The sequence below is a fragment of the Candoia aspera genome, chromosome 5, assembly GCF_035149785.1.
Source record: "Candoia aspera isolate rCanAsp1 chromosome 5, rCanAsp1.hap2, whole genome shotgun sequence".
In the NCBI taxonomy this organism is placed as follows: Eukaryota; Metazoa; Chordata; class Lepidosauria; order Squamata; family Boidae; genus Candoia; species Candoia aspera.
Window position 1 is genome coordinate 79,170,009 of NC_086157.1, and position 21,770 is coordinate 79,191,778.

A 21,770-nucleotide genomic window follows, 5' to 3' on the forward strand; every position below is an offset into this window, starting at 1 on the left:
CCAAGAGGATGAAAATAGTCTTACAGGACTTTATTAATGAAGATCAATGTGGATTTTTACCCAAAAGTCAGTTGAGAGATAACATTAGAAATGTATTGGATTTTTTTGAATACTTAGAACAATATAATGAAAAACAAGCTGCATTAATCTTTCTAGATGCAAAAAAGGCCTTTGACAATTTGAACTGGACATTCTTATTTAAAAATTTGGAGGATAATGGACTTTGGTGAGGATTTTACTAAAGGGGCAAAATCAATTTATACCTCACAAAAGGCACAGATAATTGTAAATGGATACTTAACAAAATCCTGTGAGATACAGAAAGGAACAAGATGAGCATGTCCCCTATCACCATTGTTATTCATATTAGTTTTGGTAGTATTGAAGAAAAAATGAGATAATTGGTAGAGTGAGGATTCAAAAGGGAAATATATAAATTACAAGTGTTTGCTGATGTTTGGATGGCATGATTTTCTATGGTACAATAAGCTTAATGTAGATTTCAAAAATAATTTTGTTAGAAGTGCCATATTGAGAATACGGAATAGATATAAACTCAGACTGTGCCCGAAAATGCCTTTATGGGTCTCAGCACAAGAAGCATTTTATAGGAAAGAAACAGCAGATGAAGAGAAATGGTTAGCCTATCGAGAGATGTTAGAACAAGAATATGGAGAATATAAGATGAAATCAAGAGAACCACTGGCTGAAGAGGGTTTTTAAGTTGAATTAGGTACAAATGATGAACATGTAATTGCCAAAAAGTATACACTTTTGCTGAAATTCAAAAACAAGGATGAACAAGGGTAAGAGTATATGATAAAATGGGCTAAGAATTTTGGACTTAATATATTGTTGGAACAGTGGGAAAAGATGTGGTTGAAAGGATTGAAGTTTACATTAAGTTAAAATCTAAAGGAGAAGTTTTATAAAATGATGTACCCTTGGTATATAACTTCAAAAAAATATCTAGAATGTATAAGGGTAGTTCAAGTTTATGTTGGAAATGTGGACAACATGAAGGATCATTTTATCATGCTTGGTAGACCTGTAAAAAAGCCAGAAAATGTTGCGCTCAAATATATATACTGATACAAAAAAAATTTAAAGACTAAGATTCAGCTGAAACCAAAACTTTTGTTTGTTTGTTGGGACTAATGGACAGACAACTAGAAAAAAGCCATGGCAGATGGTTTTTATATATGATCACTGCTGTGAGACAACTATATGTGCAAAAATGGAAAGATTCTGGAACAGCCACAATAAAGGAATGGTTGATGAAGATGACGGATCTAGCAGAGATGGCAAAATTAACTTGTTTGCTTAGAGAAAGATTAAATACTACATTTATTAGCAACTGGAAACCCTTATGGACTTTTTGCTGAAAAAAGAAAAAAAAATGAAGTAATGGGTTATGGATTTGATTACTAGAAAGGGTAGATTATGGAAAGAAGGAAAGTTTGATGTAATCTTAGAGACAGAGGGTAAAATATAAATGTACTTATAACTGCTGTTAAGAAGACTGGAATCCACTTCTTTCTTTCTTTCTTTCTTTTTTCTTTTTTCTTTTTCTTTCTTTTCTACTTCTTTTTCTACATTTCTTTATCACTTTTCTATTACTTTTCTTCATTTCCCTTATCTTTAACTCAAAATTTGTATTATTTTTACTCTGTGGAAAAATGTCTTTAATAAAAATTCCATCTCTCTCTCTCTCTCTCTGTATCTGAGCAATGGAAAGATGAGTAACCTCTGCAACCTCCAACCAACATCTCCAACAACAAAATAAATTCAGATCACCTTCAAGAAAAAATTGAAATTCTCAAGCATATCTGGAATATGGTAGAAAAACAAAAGCTTCTATTTACAAGGCAATAAAACATTTGAGAAATTGCAATGTGTACTTCAGCACAGCATTACCAAAAAAAAAAAAAAAAGACTCATTGGCAACGCTAAGATCTTATGTTAGGACCTCCATATAAAGTAAGCAACTTACTAATTGAAAAGGTTCCCAGATAGAAGAAGTCACCAGATAGAATCTAACCACAGGACACTTAAGTGATGGATTCCAGTTAGAGATTCTGGGCCACGCAAGAAAAATATACTCTTTATCATAATTGTTAGATCAGAAGCATGCAGCTTTTCCAAAACACTCTTGAATAGCAATGGGAATGCTCTAATAAAGTGGTTGCAAATATCCTTTGTCTAAAAGGTAAAATATGAGTTTGTCTGAACCAGCCTGTCTAGTTCCTTAGGATATTTCCTATTGTCCCAACTTATCTTTGCATTTTTTTATGAGCATATAGACACAAATCCCATCAAAACAACTGTGGCTCTGAGACATTCTTGTACCTGAAAGCTTTAGATTATGTACTTTACATTGTTATATGTCAGCTACCCAATTTCTCAAATAAAAGGAATTTTAAAAAATAAAACTGTAAGAGAGATAAGCAGGCTTTTCTCAGGTATTGTATGTATATTGGTGTTGATGACCATTGTGTTTCTAAACCTGAACAATGTTATATTGTATATCAATCCTTCAATTTCTAACAAAGGCTAAATCCTATGCATGTTTATAATCAGTACCACTGACTGATTGCAACAAAAATTTCATCCAGCAATAAATGTATCACCCTACAAGTATTAGTAGAAGAAAAGTCAGGAGTTTAAGTATTATAATGCACATTATATTGCATAATGTTGGTCAGCCTTGATTCAATTGGTATAAATAACAAGAAGTAGGAAAAAGAAACATCCTGAATTCTCTTTTCAATTAATTCATTCAAACACCAGCTTTAAATAAAGAAGAAACTAAGCAATGGTCTTCACAGTGTCTCACATCAATGTCAAGTTTGTGTTTCAGTTGTCTGGCAAATAGTTTCTTACAAACAGTTTGAGTAAACACATACTTACTTGCTAGGTTGCCATGGGAAAAAAGTTGTATTCATGAATCTTCACAATGAACCCACAGACAGTAGCTAGATTAAAAGTAAACACCACAGAATCCCTATCCTCCATTGTCAATCTTCTTTCCCAACAAAACGAAAAATAAGAAATAAGTATGCAAATTCTGAATCACATCATAATATCTTGTCTACCAAATACTTGTACATATGGTAATTGCATTAATAAACAAAACTATTTTCTGGCCTAGAGAACCATTATTGATCCTGTAAGTCCTATGCAAAATTGGCTCTAGTCAGAAGGTTTATCACATATATTCTATATCTTATACCACTGCAACGTAACTTTAGTAGTCCAAAATCTATTCATATAAGGTGATGTTATATACTATTGTTTCATGTCAAGTGTGAAGAGGGCTCAAAGATATCATTAAAAAAAAACAACTAAATATAGATAGGGATTTTTTTGTTGCAGGACAGGGGTGACAATGAATACAGGGGAGAAGTTTTTCTCTTCCCTTCTTAGTTGCAAAGCCCCTGAACACCTTTCCTAACAGTTACCATGTACAGCTTGAAATATTTCTCCAAAGAAAAATGCCATGTGTTCTGAAGATTAACTATTTCTATATCTTGGAATTTATGGGGGGAAGGAATTTACATTTAAAGAAGGATTAAGTAGGAATGATTTACTGACTAACCCAGCCCAAACAGGAAAAATCGGGTTAAGAAATTTTAGGAGAATTTGATGTACACAAGTGGAGAACGCTGAAGAAATCTGAGAGTGCACCATTGGGAAAAAATATTCAAAGTGATTTACCCCGTTATTTTGGAAAGACGCTAGGCAGACTTCTTATATTACCTATATCTGCACAAAGCTAACTAGGGAAATCTGGAAACTTTTTGGAAACTAAATCTGTTGCATTAGCAACAAATGTAATCTGTTCAAGACAATCTGGCATAAAAAGTAGAAGAGGCAGAGCATGAGGGACAATGTAATCGTAATGTATTTCTTTATTGATTATCAGAGGAAATGCCTTTAAGGAATTTTAGCATAATTTTAATTTGGGTTGTACCATATTTCATCATCTCACAACAGCATGTAATATCTTGTCAAATATAAATTATTTTATTTCAATCTATAAATGTCTTACTGTCAGGACGTAATGATGTCTTACTTGCAATGATATCTTAAATATGATGGTATGCTGGTGGTGGATAACTGATGTGCTATGCAGTAACCCTAATTATGAAAGAATTTGGAGAATAGACATGTCTGGTACTAAGACAGCAACCCAAACAGTCATACTGACCTTTAAGAAATGATTACTGTCCAAATCTGTGATATATCTCATTACATTAAGTGATGAATGTAGTTTTAGTTTGCTTTTGATACATTTCCATCCTCATTTCTAATTCTAGTTCAATTCTTATGAACTTGGGGATCATTAACAATGTGTCTCTAGACTGAAATACCCAGAAATAATGTCCAGTTAAGTGTATCTACAAGTGTATGCAATATTGCAGCCTAACTCAAATACACTTACTAGAAGGAGTAAGATGAAACAGAGGTCATCTTTTTGGTAAAAAAAAAAAATCTTTCTTGAACTAAAATACATTGTTTCCAACCAATCACAAGAAATTTCCTTTGTCAGCCAAAACAAACAGGCAGACAATATGCAAAAGAAGTACTGAAGTGGTAGGGATAAGAACTAAATTTGGCCATACCCAAATTTACTCCAGGCAGAAATAATCCAGTATTGCCCTACCTTAATTTCCAACTTGCTGATGGCAATGGAATCTGCATGAAATACATTCTTAGTTCCACCCCATTGATTTACCACATCCAAGCTTCAGCTAGCCTCAAGTCCAGCTGACTTCTGGTCATTTTAATCACCAGAGCTTCCAGGTTTTAAAACTTTCTAATTTAAATGAAACTAAATTTCATTGAAATCAAGTTAGTATATTAATATTGATAAGATCTGTTATAGGAAGAAAGCCTAATTTCTCTCCTTAGGCTTAATTTCATTTACTTGTGTCAGGCATGTTTTTTTAAAAAAACAAAACATTGACATGTCTCTAAGAAATATATTTTGAAAACTGTTTTGTTTTATAAATGGGTCCTTTGCTCTCTCAATATATAAAAATAAGAAAAGAAAACCTTTTAAAAAGTATGTCAAAGATGATACAATGAATAAACAGGAAAAATGCAAGCATTAAAACTATTCCACACTAGCTTAAAACATTTACAAATTGAATTCCAAAATACAAAAAGAACTCTGTGGGCAGATTTTTATTGTTCTTTCTAGCAGCCAACAGCCAGATAAGCAGGGGTTAACAGAAGACAAACAATCAAGCAGAAAACAACACCCTGATCAAGCAACTACCAAGGAGAAAACCACACCCCCACCAACACTGGCAGGGCAAGCTACTATATATATCAGTAGGGGAGTGAACCCCACACTTCCAATCAATAAAGCAGCCACGTGTTTCCCCAACTCACATAGCATCTTTAAAAGCTGTTTCAGGCTATCTCCACCTAGGTGTGCATATGCAGCACTTCACTCCAAATATGAAATCTCTCATAATTTTAATGCATTTGCATTGATCATCTGAACACAGCCATTCATATAATTGCTCTTTATCAAAATCTGTTAACAGCTATCATATATGCCATCCTTGAACTAATAAGCCGGCCTATTAGCTCTAAGCATAAACAGAACAGAGGAAGCAAACAGACAGTCTAACTATAATTATGCATGTACTATATGACAGGCATCATGTACATATTTTAAATAAACAAATGAAAATAGCTTTTTATAAACTAACAATTCTAAAGGAAGAGCAGGAAAAAAAATGACCAATCCTATGGTTCACTTGCTTTTCCAAGAATATTTTAACATGCCTTTATGTATATTTCTACTGGATAAACGAGAATACATTTACTGATGCTGCATCTGGTTTTGTAGAAGGCATTCCAATAATTTACAATGAGAGCAAACCATCTATCAAAGCCAGTCATAAATCTAGATTATATACATGCCTTGCCTTGAAAAACAATTTTACAATTCATAACTACTACTCATTCATGTACTATTCGGGGAAATACACACTGTTTGGGGAAATAAGCATGACAAAAACTGAAACTATTAAGATTAGAAACGTAAAAGAAGTAGAAATTTTTATTCATAGCTGCTATAGGGTTGTTTTTATATAGGGTTAATTTTACTTTTGTCAAATACCAGCAGTAACCAGGTATAGAAATATTCAAAATCCTAGTAAGGTATCCCCTAATGAGTATTTCAAAACTTTTATTTTATCTTTACTAACATTTCAGCTGATTTAGCTCAGAAAACACCAATGCATACAGTATGACATATTATTACTATTTGAAAACAAGCCAACAGAAGTTTGATTTTAAAACAGTAAAATCTTTTAACAGCTATTTCAAAAATTATTTAACCACAACAAAACTGTCACTAAGCAGTAATCAGATTAATTGATTTTACAGAAAATTAAATTAAATTGATAAGTAAGCTATCTCACTTGGTAATATATTTTATAGCTTTTATAATTCATAATTAGAATCTCAAGTGGTGACCATCATCATCACCATCATCTGATGATTTGTATCTATGTTTTAGTATTAGACGTAGACTAGTCTTAGTCATCAAGCCTTCTGAATACTGTGGAAACCATACCCATGGTGCATGCAGTCCTTGGTATTAAACAAAAGAAAAATCACTTTTTGTTGAAGTAAAGAGGTGTTCTTCCAGTTTCTACTCACAATATAATATTCCCCCATCCATACCTTGTACTACAATGAAACAAAAACCAGGGCATGCCTTAATTTCAAATAAGATACATCACCTGATTTATGGGTGAATCCTTCCATTTGGTTAAAACCATCACTCACCAGACTGTTTAACCCGTAAATAGGGGTGCACACACACACACACACACACACACACACACCAAAAGTGCTCATGGTATCCTGAAAACATCTGAAACAATAAAATATTTCCAATTCTAAACAGCCATTTTAACAATATAAGCTGTATAACTGTTTTCTCCAAGAAACACATTTTTTGTAAACCATATTTACTTTTGTTATTTAAAAACTAAGTTATAATGCTGTTCAGCTGGGAACCAAACTTTCAATAATTCAACTAAGAAGCTTCCCAAATATTTCCCTTTATACCACCAACTTTTATAGCCTTCTCTATAAATGGGATAAGGTAGCTTCAGGAAACAATCAACCACTGCATTAATTTATTTCAAGTAAGAAGAAAAGCTTAAATTGCACACTACATCAAGAAGAGGGATAGGTGTTAGGTTAAAACCCTAGGGAATGTTAAAAGATCCACAATATTAAGTGACTTGGGAATCATACAAGTGGTTTTGGAGCTCCTAATACCATTTTGTGCTATGAACACAGTTTTGTTAATTGCCCAGTAGGAATATTAGCTAAACAGAACAATTGTCCCAGGCTACATTGTATAATTGAATACCAGTGTTTGGCTAAACTGGTTTTTAAGAAATTCCAAACATTTCTTTAAATTCTTTTGACTTCTTTATTCAGAATGTATGTCCTTCAAGGAACAGAGGCCTTCTTCTGGAAATGACTGTTTCTATCTTGAATCCACAGGAATGGCTTATATAACTTCGCACTTCCCATAAAATAAACAATTATAAAACTATCTCAGTTGATTCAGTAATATAGATAAATTCCCATTATTTGCTTTGTCTTTGACATCAGACAGTTGCAGATAAGACTTTTAAATAGTTGTTCTCCAAACTGTTATGCGATGTTTCTTTTATCTTGTAATTGTATATGTTTTAAAACCTGTCTATATTAAAAGTGTTGCTTTGATCATAAGTGAACTGGTAACAAGCTCAAAATACATGGAAGATTTTACAAGAAGCAAAATGAATATAGCAATTTTCTTTACTTTAAAAAGCAAATAAGCTACATAGTATAAAAAAAGTTTTTATAACACAGATACATTAGGTTGTGAAATAGTTTCCAGGCTGGGATGGAACTGAAGGAAGACTGAACCAATTAATAATAGCTTGTCCCTAAAGGCATATATTTATGCCAGATCTTTGATATCTGTACAAATTAGATTGTCATCTGTAAATACCAGGCACAAAAACTAAGAGTTTATTTTTAAATATAACATGTCAGTGATGTTGATTAAGAAGACTGTTATAAATCAGAATTAAATGGTCTTGAAATATAAGCAGGACATAACAAAATGTAAAACTATTTAATATTCCAAGTTTGCACTACTTGAGTTTCATAATAAGTTTTATGTTTAACCCATTGTCTTCAGTTTGGATTAAGCACAATGCCCAATTCTCAAAAAGGATCTGAAAAGCTGATTTCATTAAGCCATGAAGAAATTACAGTGAAACTCAAGTCTTATATTTCTTTTTTCCACATTTTTTTTCATATTCTATAGAATTTTTAATAATTTATTTGACATTATATAGTCATTATAAAAACTATTAATGGAAATTCAAATTTTATAAATTCTGTTCTGTGTCAATGAAATACATGATGAGTGTATATAAGATTTAATGCCAATGTTTTTGGTTGTCCATGTTTTTCCTTAAATATGTGGACTACATAATAGTACTGTCTCATGATAATTTTTCATACATTAGTGAAATGATTGCATATCCATTTATTGCCTGATTTGCATACATAAATTCAAATTTAATTTTGTCAACTTCAGGGCAGATCACTGAATAGAAAGTATTCTCCTGGGATACATTGGCCAGTCATAAAAAAATGCAAAAACAAAAACAAAAACAAAAACCTGAACAGGCTTCTAAACCTTCCAATTCCTACTGTGTTACTGATGTCATCAGCAGTGTGGGGATTGGGTTACCAACTGCTTTTAAAGAGCCACTTAAATCACACCCTGGTGGAAATATTTGACAAATTTGGGCTTTGATAAAAGCTGTCAGGACAGCAGGATACTGTAGGTAAAACCAAAGCCTACTGAATGTCTTGTCACTTTTGCTACTGGGCAGCTTGTACAGTGCTTTCCTTGATGAATAAATGGGATGGCAATAAAATAAAATAGAGGAGTGTTACTGGATGCAAGTAATGATTGCAGTATCAGGATCTATATTAGTATTTCACATTTATAATCTTTCTGACTCACGTCAGCAAGCATGAAACATACATAACAGTGTCTGAAAACAGGATTCTTCCAGTAACATAAATATCCAAGAGAATATCTGTCTGCCTTAGTCTGTGCTGACATTTTAAATAAATTAATGTTTGAACAGAGTCTTTACCTTTACTTTTTCATTACAATTAGTCTTTCTAATTTTTAAGGTAAACCTCGCTGAGAAAGAAATTCAAAAGGTTTGAAATCATGTTTCTGCATCTACCTTTGAATACTGGCACTAAAAATCCTAAAAAATAAGTGTAACGCTTGTAGAACCACTTTTTTAGTGGTTTACTTTCCTTACCCCCAAACTTGAGATTTCATTTTAAAATCTAACTGGAATGAACTGCCATTTATATAAATAGAAGTTGTGAGAAGAATTTCTTAAATGTAAATTTCAGGCATGGGAATCTGATCCCCACTGGCTTCTCATATGGAAGTAAGGATTTTATCCCTTTGAAGGAGTCTCAATCTAGAATGCACTTGCTATATGCATTTGAAGGAAGAACCTCAATTTATTTCATTTGATTTTTTTCCCAAAAAAGCAATAAGCAAAGGGAGTGGAGAAGATCAAATAAGGGTTATAGGAAATACTGTAGATGTTTAACAGCAGATGGTTAAAAGCTGGACACATGTGAATACAGAAATCGAATAAAAGCATCCTTTGAATTTTTTCCCAAGTGGACATTTTCCAGCAATGTCTTAAAGGCAGAACTCCACTAGTGAAAAATCCCAGCGGGAGGTGTTCTTTTGTGATACCTCCTCTTGAGAAGTGTGGGAGGCTTCAGATTGTTGAAGGTATGATTTAAAGAAAAGACATACATACCCACCCTTTAATCAGCTAAACAAGTGCAAGAAAACATAGTCATCTCTTAAGACTTCCCATGAACTCTATTAGCCTTTCAAATAATTTCTGAAATATTTTTATTTGATAAAATTTAATGAGAATTGGCACCAAAAGTGGAGAATTTCTGTGCTTAGCACTAGTTAAAATCTCCTTTCATGGCTAGCCCATGCATAGTCTAGATAAAAAAAACCTGAAGTCACTCAACCTCATTTTAAGAACACAGGCACACACAGCAATGTGTTTTATATAAAATGTAAGATCTGTGCTAAAATATAAATTGGTTTTTTTTCATTAATTCTAAGTTTTAAATGTTTCCATTTAAGACTTTGCCATGGTCCACTGAAGAATAACAAAATAATTAAGCATATTAATCTATGTTTTTGTAGGAATGAAGTTGAAAAAAAAAAGCATAATCACAGTATTAAATAATCTGCATTGTTCAGTGTTTGTAAATTGTACATTAACAGAAAATGCTTTGCACCACAGGGAACTAGTGCCCCAGGAAACATTTTTACAGATGAGCTTCATTGAGAAAAGGGAAAATGGCTGATGTGGTTGGATGTAATGCCTCAAGCAGGAGATGGATATATACTAAAAAAAAAAAAACCTAAAAAAAACAAACAAACAAAAAAACCTGGCAAGTAGGTCCAGAAGAAAAGTACAAGAGAACAAAGTAGGTTAAGCAAGGAAAGCTATGTCAAGAATGACCATTAAATAAAAATATGGGGGAAGGGCCAGAAAGAGACTAAACAGAGGTGGAAATTTCAGACTAAATTCTATTCTGGGGTAGGATATAATTATGATTATGATTATGATTTGCCTCTGAGTCAGCTTTTGACTCCTGGCGAATGCCTGGACAAGTCCCTGCAGTTTTCTTGGCAAGGTTTTTTGGAAGTGGTTTGCCATTGCCTCCTTCCTAGGGCTGACAGGGAGGGACTGGCGCAAGGTTACCCAGATGAATTGTGCGTAAGACAGGACTAGAACTCAAGGTCTCCTGGTTTCTAGCCTGGTGCCTTAACCACTGTCATCAAACTGGCTCATTGGGATACAATGTGCCTACAGTGATGAACATTAAATAGGAAGCTAGCATGTTGCAAAGAAAAGCTCTGACATCATATACTGTATATCTGTAGAAATGCTTCCTAGTCCATAGAGTCTGTCCATTATGGTAATGAGTATCCTAAATGGGCTAAGTAGCCTTTCAATAAATGGATGTTTTGTGACTGGCTATGCTTATCATAGTATCCATGTTATGAACAGGGAACTCTCCCATGTCAGCCAACACACACTTTCAAAATTCAAAAAGTTACATCTACTTCTACTGCATACCAGATGAGGTCATAAGGAGCCAGTGTTTGAAATAATAAGAGAAAAATATTTTAGAAATAGGTTGTGTATAACAAACAAACAGAAATCAGAGTAAACAGTAGACTGAGCATTGGTAGAACCTTAAGGCACTCAAAAGAAAATAGACATCTTTTCTAAGGAAGAACGTAACCTAAGATTAAAACCTTGACTGTAATCCTGCTTGTTGCAGCTTCTTCTAAGAAACATAATGGAAAAGGAAACAAGAGCTAACAGAATGAGGCTGATTTTCACATTTAATTTCAACTAACTAGACAGCTTTTGGCTGCAGGATTTTGGTTTGAAAAAGATTTACCTTTGAATTAATTTGTATAATAATTCACAATATGTTTTCACCTGCTTTTAAAACCAAGGAGCACAAAAAATACACTGAAAACTATTACTGTCCTAGGATCAGATCAGGGTTGAAGCTAAGAGTTCCCAACTGCTGCTGCAATGTTACCCTGTTTGTCTTCTCCCCATCATTCTCTGTTTCCTTCTAATGCTTTATTCCCCTCCATGCTACGTCTCAGGCACAGCAAAGATAGTAAACAATGCTTTCTCTGTCTTTTTAAAGGTAGAGGATCGTTTGCTAGAGAGAAATGCAATTGCACATGCTGGCCCAACTTATTTCTGCGCCTGGGCTTCCCTTACTGTTGAAAAGGTATAAATCATCATGGTACATTACCTTGGCAGGCATAGCCTCTTTCTTCGTAGCCGGCATTACACAAGCACTTCCCTATGGGAACTAGCCATTCTCCTTCAGTACTGCAGTACATTTTGGGTGGGTCTTCCTCTTTGGAATGATTAACACAAGAGCCTCGCACTTCCACCAGGGACTGGGAATCCATAGGTACAGTGTCTGGAAACATGGCTAGATTCTTTACAGTAAAAGGGCATTTTTTGAAGTACACTCGCACCGATACTAAGGCAACACATGCACCCACATCTTGAAAAGCCAAGTAAAATCCTTTCCTGCTCACAGGTCCCACTTCACGAACTTCTGTATTGAGCTTAAGAATCCGATCCCCAAGATCCATCTGAGTGAAGCTCTCATCGGCAGCAATGGTATCAATCTTTGTAAACTGGTGTTCTCTGAACTTGACAGAATGGTCATCATCAGATTCCATATAATACAAATTAAAAGTTTCCTTACAGGTGCCCAGAACTAATGGGATACTGTTACAATCCCTCAGAGTAAATTTGAGCTCCACATAGATTTTCTGAGCTGAATTGCGTGGTATCCAATTTGTCCTTAACCAATTGTTTTGACTGTGGTCCATAACGTTGCAGACCTGGTAAGTTCTGATTGGAATATAGTTCTCGTCAACACCACTTATTTCTTCCCACTGAAAAGAAGCATAAAAATAAATTAGCTTTAAAAAGCAGTGTAAATAGCCCTAATAATCAGACAAATTACAAGATGATAATGCAGTCTCTCTTGTGAGGTCACAACGATCACCAAAGAAAAATCTTGTAATTGCAGAAGGCACAATGACCAAATGTCCTGGCTAGTGATGTACAGCAGGTAGGTATTTATTTATTTATTTTTCAAATTTCTATCACTGCCCATCTCTCCTGAAAAGGGGACTCTGGGCAGTTTACAACATATAAATTCCATATAAATTACACGTTATATGTTATAAAAAATATAAATTACAATATAAATAGATCAGTAAAAAGATAAAAATAGTCATAAAATATAAAATCCAAGCAGCGCAGATCATTTTGTACTAACAATTTCTAGCATATTAGAACTAATATATGGAAAAACAAACACATAAGAACGAATTTGTATATCTTGCTTCAAGACGGAAACTGATTTGACTTTAATTGATGACAGAAGCAACAGCTACTGTATTTGCTTTCTTCTTCTTCTAAGAAATACATAGGAGAGTCATTATGCATTATAAGATCATTTCTGCACTTGAAAGGAACTAATACGAACGTCTTCAGAATACTCTCACCTTCCACCTATGACAACATAGACATGGCTTAAAGACTAACATATTTTTTTCTCCCTTCCCATCCTTTGTTATACTATCTTTGGTATCCAAAGAGGAATATTTCGAGATTTCAAAACCTGTGTGCTATAATTTGCATTGTTCTAAATATATATATATATATATATATATATATATATATATATATAGTTCCAATATAAATTTTGGGTTTTTTTCTAATAGTCCTAAATGAATTAATATGTTCACTTGGTAAATTTCTAGTATTCAATTTATGATAGTAGATGTGACTAAAATATACAGATACTTAATATTTGTTTATTTTAAAGTTCTGGTTAAAATATTTTGACTATTTCCATTTATTGTTTACATTTATTAATAACAATCAGGGCCTGGCAGAAAGGTCAAGAAATTGATAACCTTGAAACTTATTAGGCAGGATAAGGAAATACAAAATACTTGCTCTCTACTTGTGTGTGCTTTGGGAATTCTGAACCATGCTAATTAATTCTAAAATATATTTAAAATGCAAAATCTGCATTTCAAAATTTGGAAATTTCAATATGAAGGATTATTATTTTCTGTTTCTTAATTGAAGGAATACAATTAAGCATTTCTCAAGCATGTTTAAACTTTAATCCTTATCAAAATTATCCATTATTCTCATAAGTTTACTCACAAGTGAATTGAACTTTTGATCCTAATATATGTTATAATTCAGTTTCCAACATTTGGTAAAATAATATGTTCTCTGCTATTAAAATAAATAATTAAAAAGTATTTTCTAAACAATTACAAAATGAAGTACTTAAATATCAATTATCATATGGATATGTTGGGATGCACATAACTAATAGGTATAACAAGATAACACAAGCATCTATTTGTATAATTTCAGAATTATAAAAAAACAAAATTTAACAGTGTACACTGAATAAATTAATTTCATAAATTTTACTTTGATTAGTTCAGTGCTGAATTGTTGCTTTCACAGTAATCTTAGAAAACAGTTCCAGTCATATCTAGTCCAAAGTTAGCCCTCTTGACTTCTAGATTTACTTTCAGAAAGGTGGGTAAATAACACAAACATTTGATTTTTTGATTGATTAACTGTCATCAAGTCAATGTCAACTCTTTCGTCTAAGCAAACCTGATCATTTTGTCTAAGCAAACCTGATTTTTAAAAAATTTATTTTACTTTACAAAATGTAGCCAAAGTAATAGAAAATTACCTGGAAGATTATTTTAAGATTTATGGACAGACAATTTTGAATTGTTGCATCCCCTGCATGCCTAATGTGGAGGTCTAAAGCCAGAAAAATAACTTTGTGACTGGTTGTTAGCAGGAAGTTGAAAAATATGTGGTGAACAAGTTGTCTGACAGCTATCTTGCATTTTGTGCTTCTGACTAATATTGATTGATATAGAGTTGTATCCACATTAACTCACATAAGATATACTATAGTACAGAACTTTAAGCATAAAACCTACAAAACAAAGTTATCCAAATGTTCTCAGTGTAAAAATGATTTACTGAGAAAAAGTTAAAGCATTCTAAAGCAACTGGTAACTGTTTACTAAACTGCTTTCACCTTCCTTGAGGAATGTAATATTTTTTGGAATTTAGTTATTGTTTGCCAATTGATATAAAATAATTTGTGCACTGTTTCCTGCTGTCTTGAAACTATGTTTCTTGCTGTCTTGTTCTGTTTTCAGAAGACAATTATATGAATATACATTATACATTAGTATAACATAAACAGCATTAAAATAAATTTAATTTAGAGTTACCTTACTCTTATAATAAGATTATACCACAGATAATGGATTGGCATACAGTTAAATGCAATATAGGACTCTTAGTGAATTTATTACTTATTTACTATGCTCAACATCTTTACATTTTCAAAGTTCTAAACTGAACTTTCAAAGCTTTAAACTGAAAAAACCAATCTATCTTCAGGTAAAGGTAGTAAGAAGTTAATATTACTGCATTAATTCATAGTAAACAGCAACTATCTGCAAAATTATAATAGTGTGATTGATACCCTTTGAAAATACAGCAAAATACACAAAGTAGCAGTCAATTCTAAAGTTTTTCTAATGAATCTTGCAGTACTGATTTTGTCTGTGATACAGGATTGGGACTTACATTAGTTTTGTAAGTTGACACAGTTTACACATTTTTGCAAACCTTTTGCTTTACTGTTTTATAACTGCTAATTAACTTGCAATTCTTAAGGCTAAAGTTGACTTATAGCCTTTTATATTACAGCTTCTTATAAAACTTTACACCCCAGTGGCATTTTCATTCACCTCCTGATACGAAATTGGTACTTTATCAATTGGGCTGATGTACTTGAGACAAAATCATGTTTAAATGCCTCTCCAACAGACTTTTTATTATCATTATTATTATTGCTTGACTAGGGACACAATTGTTTTCCTAGAGTTATCCTAAATTATTTCAAACTATTCCTCAAATACTCCTAGATAAATTGATTTTTGAACCATTTTTTCTTTGGCTTGGAGATTCTATATTATGTGGTCTATGGAAGATGTGTCCAATGTTTGGGTATTGTGTTTCCATATGTCATACAGTCATTCATGAGTAACGTCTCATTATTGCTCTCAAAGCTTAAGAGAAGGTGGATTTTATACCATTCTCATAGCTTCTTATATGTGTATTCTTTACCAGAAGTTTTGATTCACTCATAACTGTTGTCCACTTCCTATTACCATGTACAATGTTGTTTGATACAATAGACAACAAAGCAGTATTATTTTGATTAAATGATTCTTTTTTCTGAAGTATTTTAATGATATGCACTTATGTTCATTCATAAAACACCTTATGTCAAATTAATCTACATATTTATTGCTGAACCAATGTCCTTTTATATGGTGTTTTACCTGTAGCTTGTTGATACTGCTTTTTGCTTTTCTGCAGAATTTTACATCTGCATATTTGTAAAGGCAGAAAACAGTAGAAATAAACCAAAGGAATCTAAAATGGTGGCAAACTGCATTTACTAGTTCAAAATCTATTTCAGAAATTATAGAAATTTAACCAAATCATTAAATTATCCAAATCAGGGCACTGGAAATAAAAATAAAGAAGACTGGGATGAAGTATCTCAACTATCTTATCACCTGCCGCTTTGTGTACAACTGTTCAATTTATACATGAAATGATGAAAGAAGACTCAAAAACAGCTTATCTATGGAAAAAAATCAAGTGAAAGCTTAATTTAATACATGGGGCAAAACTAATGAAACTAATTTTAAGCTTTGTTTGATGTTGTTATATGATGTTGATCATCACTTTGTTTTAATTTATAGTATGTTATGCTGCAGAACGTACATACATAAATACATATGCCATAACTTTATCCATCTTTCAGTATGTTTATATTTAAAGACCAAGGAACTATAACTGGTTAGCTCAACATTCAACTGATTGGAAGTAATATTATACATAGGAAGACAGAAATAGCTTTTTAACTAAGTGGATATATTTGCTTTTGAAAAAGAAACACACATTTGATTGAAGTATGGAGAAAAGATAATTGAATGTGTCAGTGTGTTGGAAAAGGCAGTCTATCAAGAAATTCTTTTGTATAGTCATGACTAAAATGAATGGGATCAGTACACTTTTACCTAATAACATAATGAGGAAATGGACTCCCAGGAGGTAAAGTAGTGATAAGCCTAAATAAGTAACAGTGAGAGAGGATTTTTTTTCCATACTAGAATACATAGTAAATGTATTTAACATGTGAACATATCAGATGCTAAATTGTCACAGGCAATTTATACATACTCAAAAGGAAAGAAAAAAGTAGCAAAAAGTAGTGGAACACTAAACTTCCTGAAAACGGTTTTTGCCCACAATGTAAACCTAGCAAAATGTAATTGGAGAATAAAGAAGTTAAACTAAACAGCTGTTTCCCACCATGTTTATCTCATATTAGCAATATTATCCAGATGATTATCAATATTATCAATATTTCATATAGCAATATCCAGAGTCAATTGTTATATGAAATTGGTGGCCATATGAATTCCATAAATAAATAAATAAATAAACCTGAGCAACCATTTCAGATGTTGATTAAGAAAGGATAGTCACAATGATAGTATAATTATTACAATTAACATTTCCTAATCTTGTAAGTATGTGAATTAGTTGTTATCTGCTTATCAAAAAGGGCTTTCCACAGAGTTTTAAAAGTACTTGAAAGCTTATTCATTTCATTAGGTCCTACCACTTTCTAGCATTTGTGACATCATTCTAAGTATCAAAATCCAAAGGTAAGCTCCTGTTACATACAGTAGCTCTTTTTTTTTAATTGTATGGACTTTAATGTTCTATATTTCAATGTGAGCCATCAAGAGTAATGTTTGATTGCAAGAGTATACAAATATATTAAATAAACAAACAAACAAACAAATAAATGAAGTATCCTTCAGGTTGAACTCAGCTCATGATTCTACAGACCCAGCCATATAATTTTCTTGGCAATAGTACATTAGTCCTCCACTATTGCTTTCTTCTGGGATATTTCTTTGATTTCTCATAGCAATTTGCATGTCTGGTATTCCCTCAGTTTGCCCTCCAAGTGCTAATCAGGCACAGTACCTACTCCAAGCCCAGACAAAATCAGCCAGATGCTTCCATTGTAGACATAACATATGAAGAAATGAGGCAAAAGAAAATTTGCTACAAGGGTATATCCTGCTGAGGGGTGATGCTGCAGATGGTCATTATTTGGGAGGGCGAAAAGACATTTGCTGTTGCTCTTTACAAATATATTCCTTCAACAGCAAACACTGAAGTAGTTAGTGGTTAAAAGAAACAAAGCACAAAGTGAGAAGAGTATGTTGAAAGGGAAAATGTTAGGCTGCTGGCAGCTGCATGAACCAAAAGTAAATCTTTTTCCAAGGAAGAATCTCAGAGTTGTCATTAGCAAGCTTATTAAGATGAAAGTAAGAATGTTACAAGAATGTTGCAGCAGGTGAGCTGTTTCCTTTAGAAGCCACATGTATCGGTGCACAGCAGAGCAGCGCCTTTTGGATTCTTTTTCCCTTAGTATTGGTTTAATGACACGGAGGCTGGTCTTTTCTCAGATACCCTGGAATCTGCAGCTGTGGGTTTATGCAGGTTACAGTTATTAGAATCCTTATCACTTTTGTATCAAACCCTTACATCAAGTCTTGTCATATGTGAAGTCTGGAGTTGGCAAGGTGGAAAGTAAATAGCCTGGATCAGGCAAGACTATTATGTAAAACTTGTGCAGATAGTATCAGCAGCTCAGTCTGAGAAAAGACTGTCAAGCAGTTCATTAGAATGAAAGAGTGGGACAAATAAACTTGGATTTTAACCTTCAGACAAACAGAGAAATCACACACACACACACACACACACACACACAGCTAGTTTACCCTACTCTGTAGAAGCTGATCTTTTTTTGTTATTCAGGTATATTAACATCATTTATCTATCTGAGCCTAGTCCTTGACTTCTCATGACAGCTCCAAAATGATCTTCAAGAGAGAGATGTATTACAGTGGCCTGGATGTAAGCTTGATATCAGATCGGCTTCATTCCTTTCAATTCTATGAAACAATAAATCCACTCAAGATCCTCAACTAACCATGCTTATGAGCCTCTGACAAATCTGTTGACCACAGATCAAGTTGCCAAAACGTATCCCAGTATCAGTCAAATGGTGCAGTATTAGAACAAAGTAGCAACCCAGGACCAATTAACACAGCTCAGCAAATGGGCAGAAATTTCCCAACCAGCTGATCCTGCACTTCTTCCATTCCAAGATCCTGTTGCTGTGGCACACATATATGTATAACTGTAGCTCTCCAGAACCAATATCCTGTCTCTTTCTCTGCTTGAGAAATATGAAGGGAATCCTGGCAAATCTATGACCTTCCCATTTCAATCTGATTTATACATCTCTTTAAGATGGGTGTGACATGCAGTAATTTTTATCAAATGAGATCTTGGGGTTGGAGACTTATAATCTGATTCTCATGAAGTTCTGAAGTCTTCTTATGGAAAATCCTGGGCTTCCCTGTGATCCACTTGGGAGCATTAGAAAAAGCAAGTAAAAAAAGTATAAGCCCTGGCACCAAAATGTCACCCATCCTGCTTTAGGCCATTGGGAGGAACATTCCTGATAGAGAGTTTTCCAGCTTCTGTTTAACCACATCCATCAAAGAGATATCAATCACTTCTTTAAGTAATATATTCAATTGTTGAACTGCTCTTACGGTAAGAAAGTTCTTTATTTATTCCCTAACATTCAGCATACATTCTTCCTGTAGATTAAATCCATTATTCTGTATCCTATACTCTAGAAGGTAGAGAAAAAGGTACAGTATTACCTTCTTCAGAATTGTTAGAAAATTCTGGGCACGTTTAGCCTTGGGAAGAGAAGACTGAAGGAATTATACTAAAACTTAATAAATACTTGAAAACATGTTACACAGAAAGCAGTTAAGGTCTGTTTTCCATTGTTCCATGGCGTAGGATTTCAAGTTACACAAAAACAGTATTCAGTATTCTACTGAATACTATAACAAAACTTCCAAATGTAAGAACAAATTGATAGGCAAATTATTTAACAAAGAAATTATAGTTTTTCGATGTGATTAAGCAAAGGGTAGATAGTAATATATTAAGAGCATTTCAATTGGGATTTCTGCATTGAGAAACATATTGAATCTGATGGCCTACAGAATTCCTTCCAACTCTTATGTTTCTATTTTCTAAAGCAGGTTTGGTCATCTTTAGATTTCAGTTTTTACAGTCATAGCTACACCACCATCTCACCCATTACTTTGCCTGCTCAAAGTAATAAGTCTATGCAAAGCATATTTTCTTTCCGAGAGTTCTGGAAGGTGCAATTTATAGGCAAAGTGAGAAAATTAGTATTTGCTGCCACAGATCTCTCTTCTTGATCTTTTTCTTGGGATAGGAGATGACTATGGACATTCAAGAAGAATGCAAAGGGACACTGCTCACTTTGGTTCTGATGCCAAGGATGTAAACAGTAGAACTTCCTTGTATGATCTTCTCTTTTCAAATTATTGAAACAGTAATGCACTACCAATTTTGGGAAGATTTGCTATTGTCCTAGATCTTATCCATTTATGTTGATTGATAGAGCCCCATTATTGTTTTTGTAACCTTTTCTAGACTGAGCAGCATCAGTGACTTTTTAACAGATCTTCAGAAATTTCTTTTGAGCAAGGCATAATGTACCTCTGGAATTTATATGATGACAACTTCACTGTGATGAGGGGCATAAAAGCTTTTTAGATTTATACAGGGCTGTGTTGACCCCTACTCAGCCCTGATTAAATACTCACACAACTGGCTTGCACTGTACTGAATTACCTAAACTTAAAGGAGCGTTGTTTTACACTGGTATCCTGCATTTTGGATGATTTTCTATATGAAATACATGAATACATCAACTTCAGTGTTATTTGTTCACTCAGATTCTCTTTAAATATTAGTCACACCCATACAAAGCTTTGATAGCATGAAGTCACAAAGATATGCAAACATTCAGAAAATATGACAGGAATGAATATAGTGTCATCGAACTTTGCATCAAAAATAATATTATCCTGGAATTCCATATAAATTTATTCATCAGAAAATAGGGCCAGGTTGTATGGTACTATTGGTTGCAGAGATTTCATTACTATTACCATTACACAAGATACAGCTGGATAAGATAATTCATAAGATGCAGTCTATTTAACAGCTACAGGTTGCATAAAATACTTCTAGAGTTTTACAAGGAGAAAGACATAGCTACTATTATGATCAAATAATTTTCTTAACATAAATATTGTGAACTGGAAGATTTACCTTATATTATTCACATTTTAAAATATCTAATTCTTTGCAGAATGACTGTATATTTGCTGCTAGTTGACATTGCAACTATTCCAATTATCATCACGTTTACTGTATCTCAAGCTTACATTCCGAAAGCAGTTGGCAACACCTATTCCATTCCTAGAAAATTAACAGCAATATGGGCTTGGGAACAAATAACAAAAGGTAGATAACAATCAGATACTAAGATACTAATAAAATGTGAAGACTGCTACATGTGCTAACAAGCTCCAGATATGCTGTTGGAAGTAAATATATCATTCTTTATTCCAAATAGGCAACAAGGTAAAAAATTGCACAGCATGCTTATTCAGTGGAATTACTTTACATCACCTTCTGAACTGATTCATGCAACAGAAATATCATAGCTGTCAGCAATGCGAGGTTCACCAGATCAGGAAACAGACTCCACAAGACTACTAGAACTATATTCATTGAGCTTGGCTATTCCAACAGAATCCTGCAAGCTTAGCTACAGTACATTTTTCCTTCCCTCTGTCTTATAACCCAGGGAGTCAGGGAGGAGCCAATTTGAGTCTCTTTTTAATGCTTTCCCTATTTCACAGTTTCAAGGCATGTTTTTGCACATGACATTGTAACCCTCTT

The 21,770-nt window shown here is 33.3% G+C and overlaps 1 protein-coding gene across 1 annotated transcript in view; it reads right to left on the minus strand.

Moving 5' to 3' along the window:
* EPHA3 (EPH receptor A3) overlaps window positions 1-21,770 on the minus strand; it is a 237,241-nt gene that overhangs the window by 135,680 nt on the left and 79,791 nt on the right. The window contains exon 3 of the mRNA XM_063305552.1: window positions 11,962-12,622. Coding sequence (XP_063161622.1) covers window positions 11,962-12,622 — 661 coding nt within the window. The remainder of the gene's footprint in view (window positions 1-11,961; window positions 12,623-21,770) is intronic.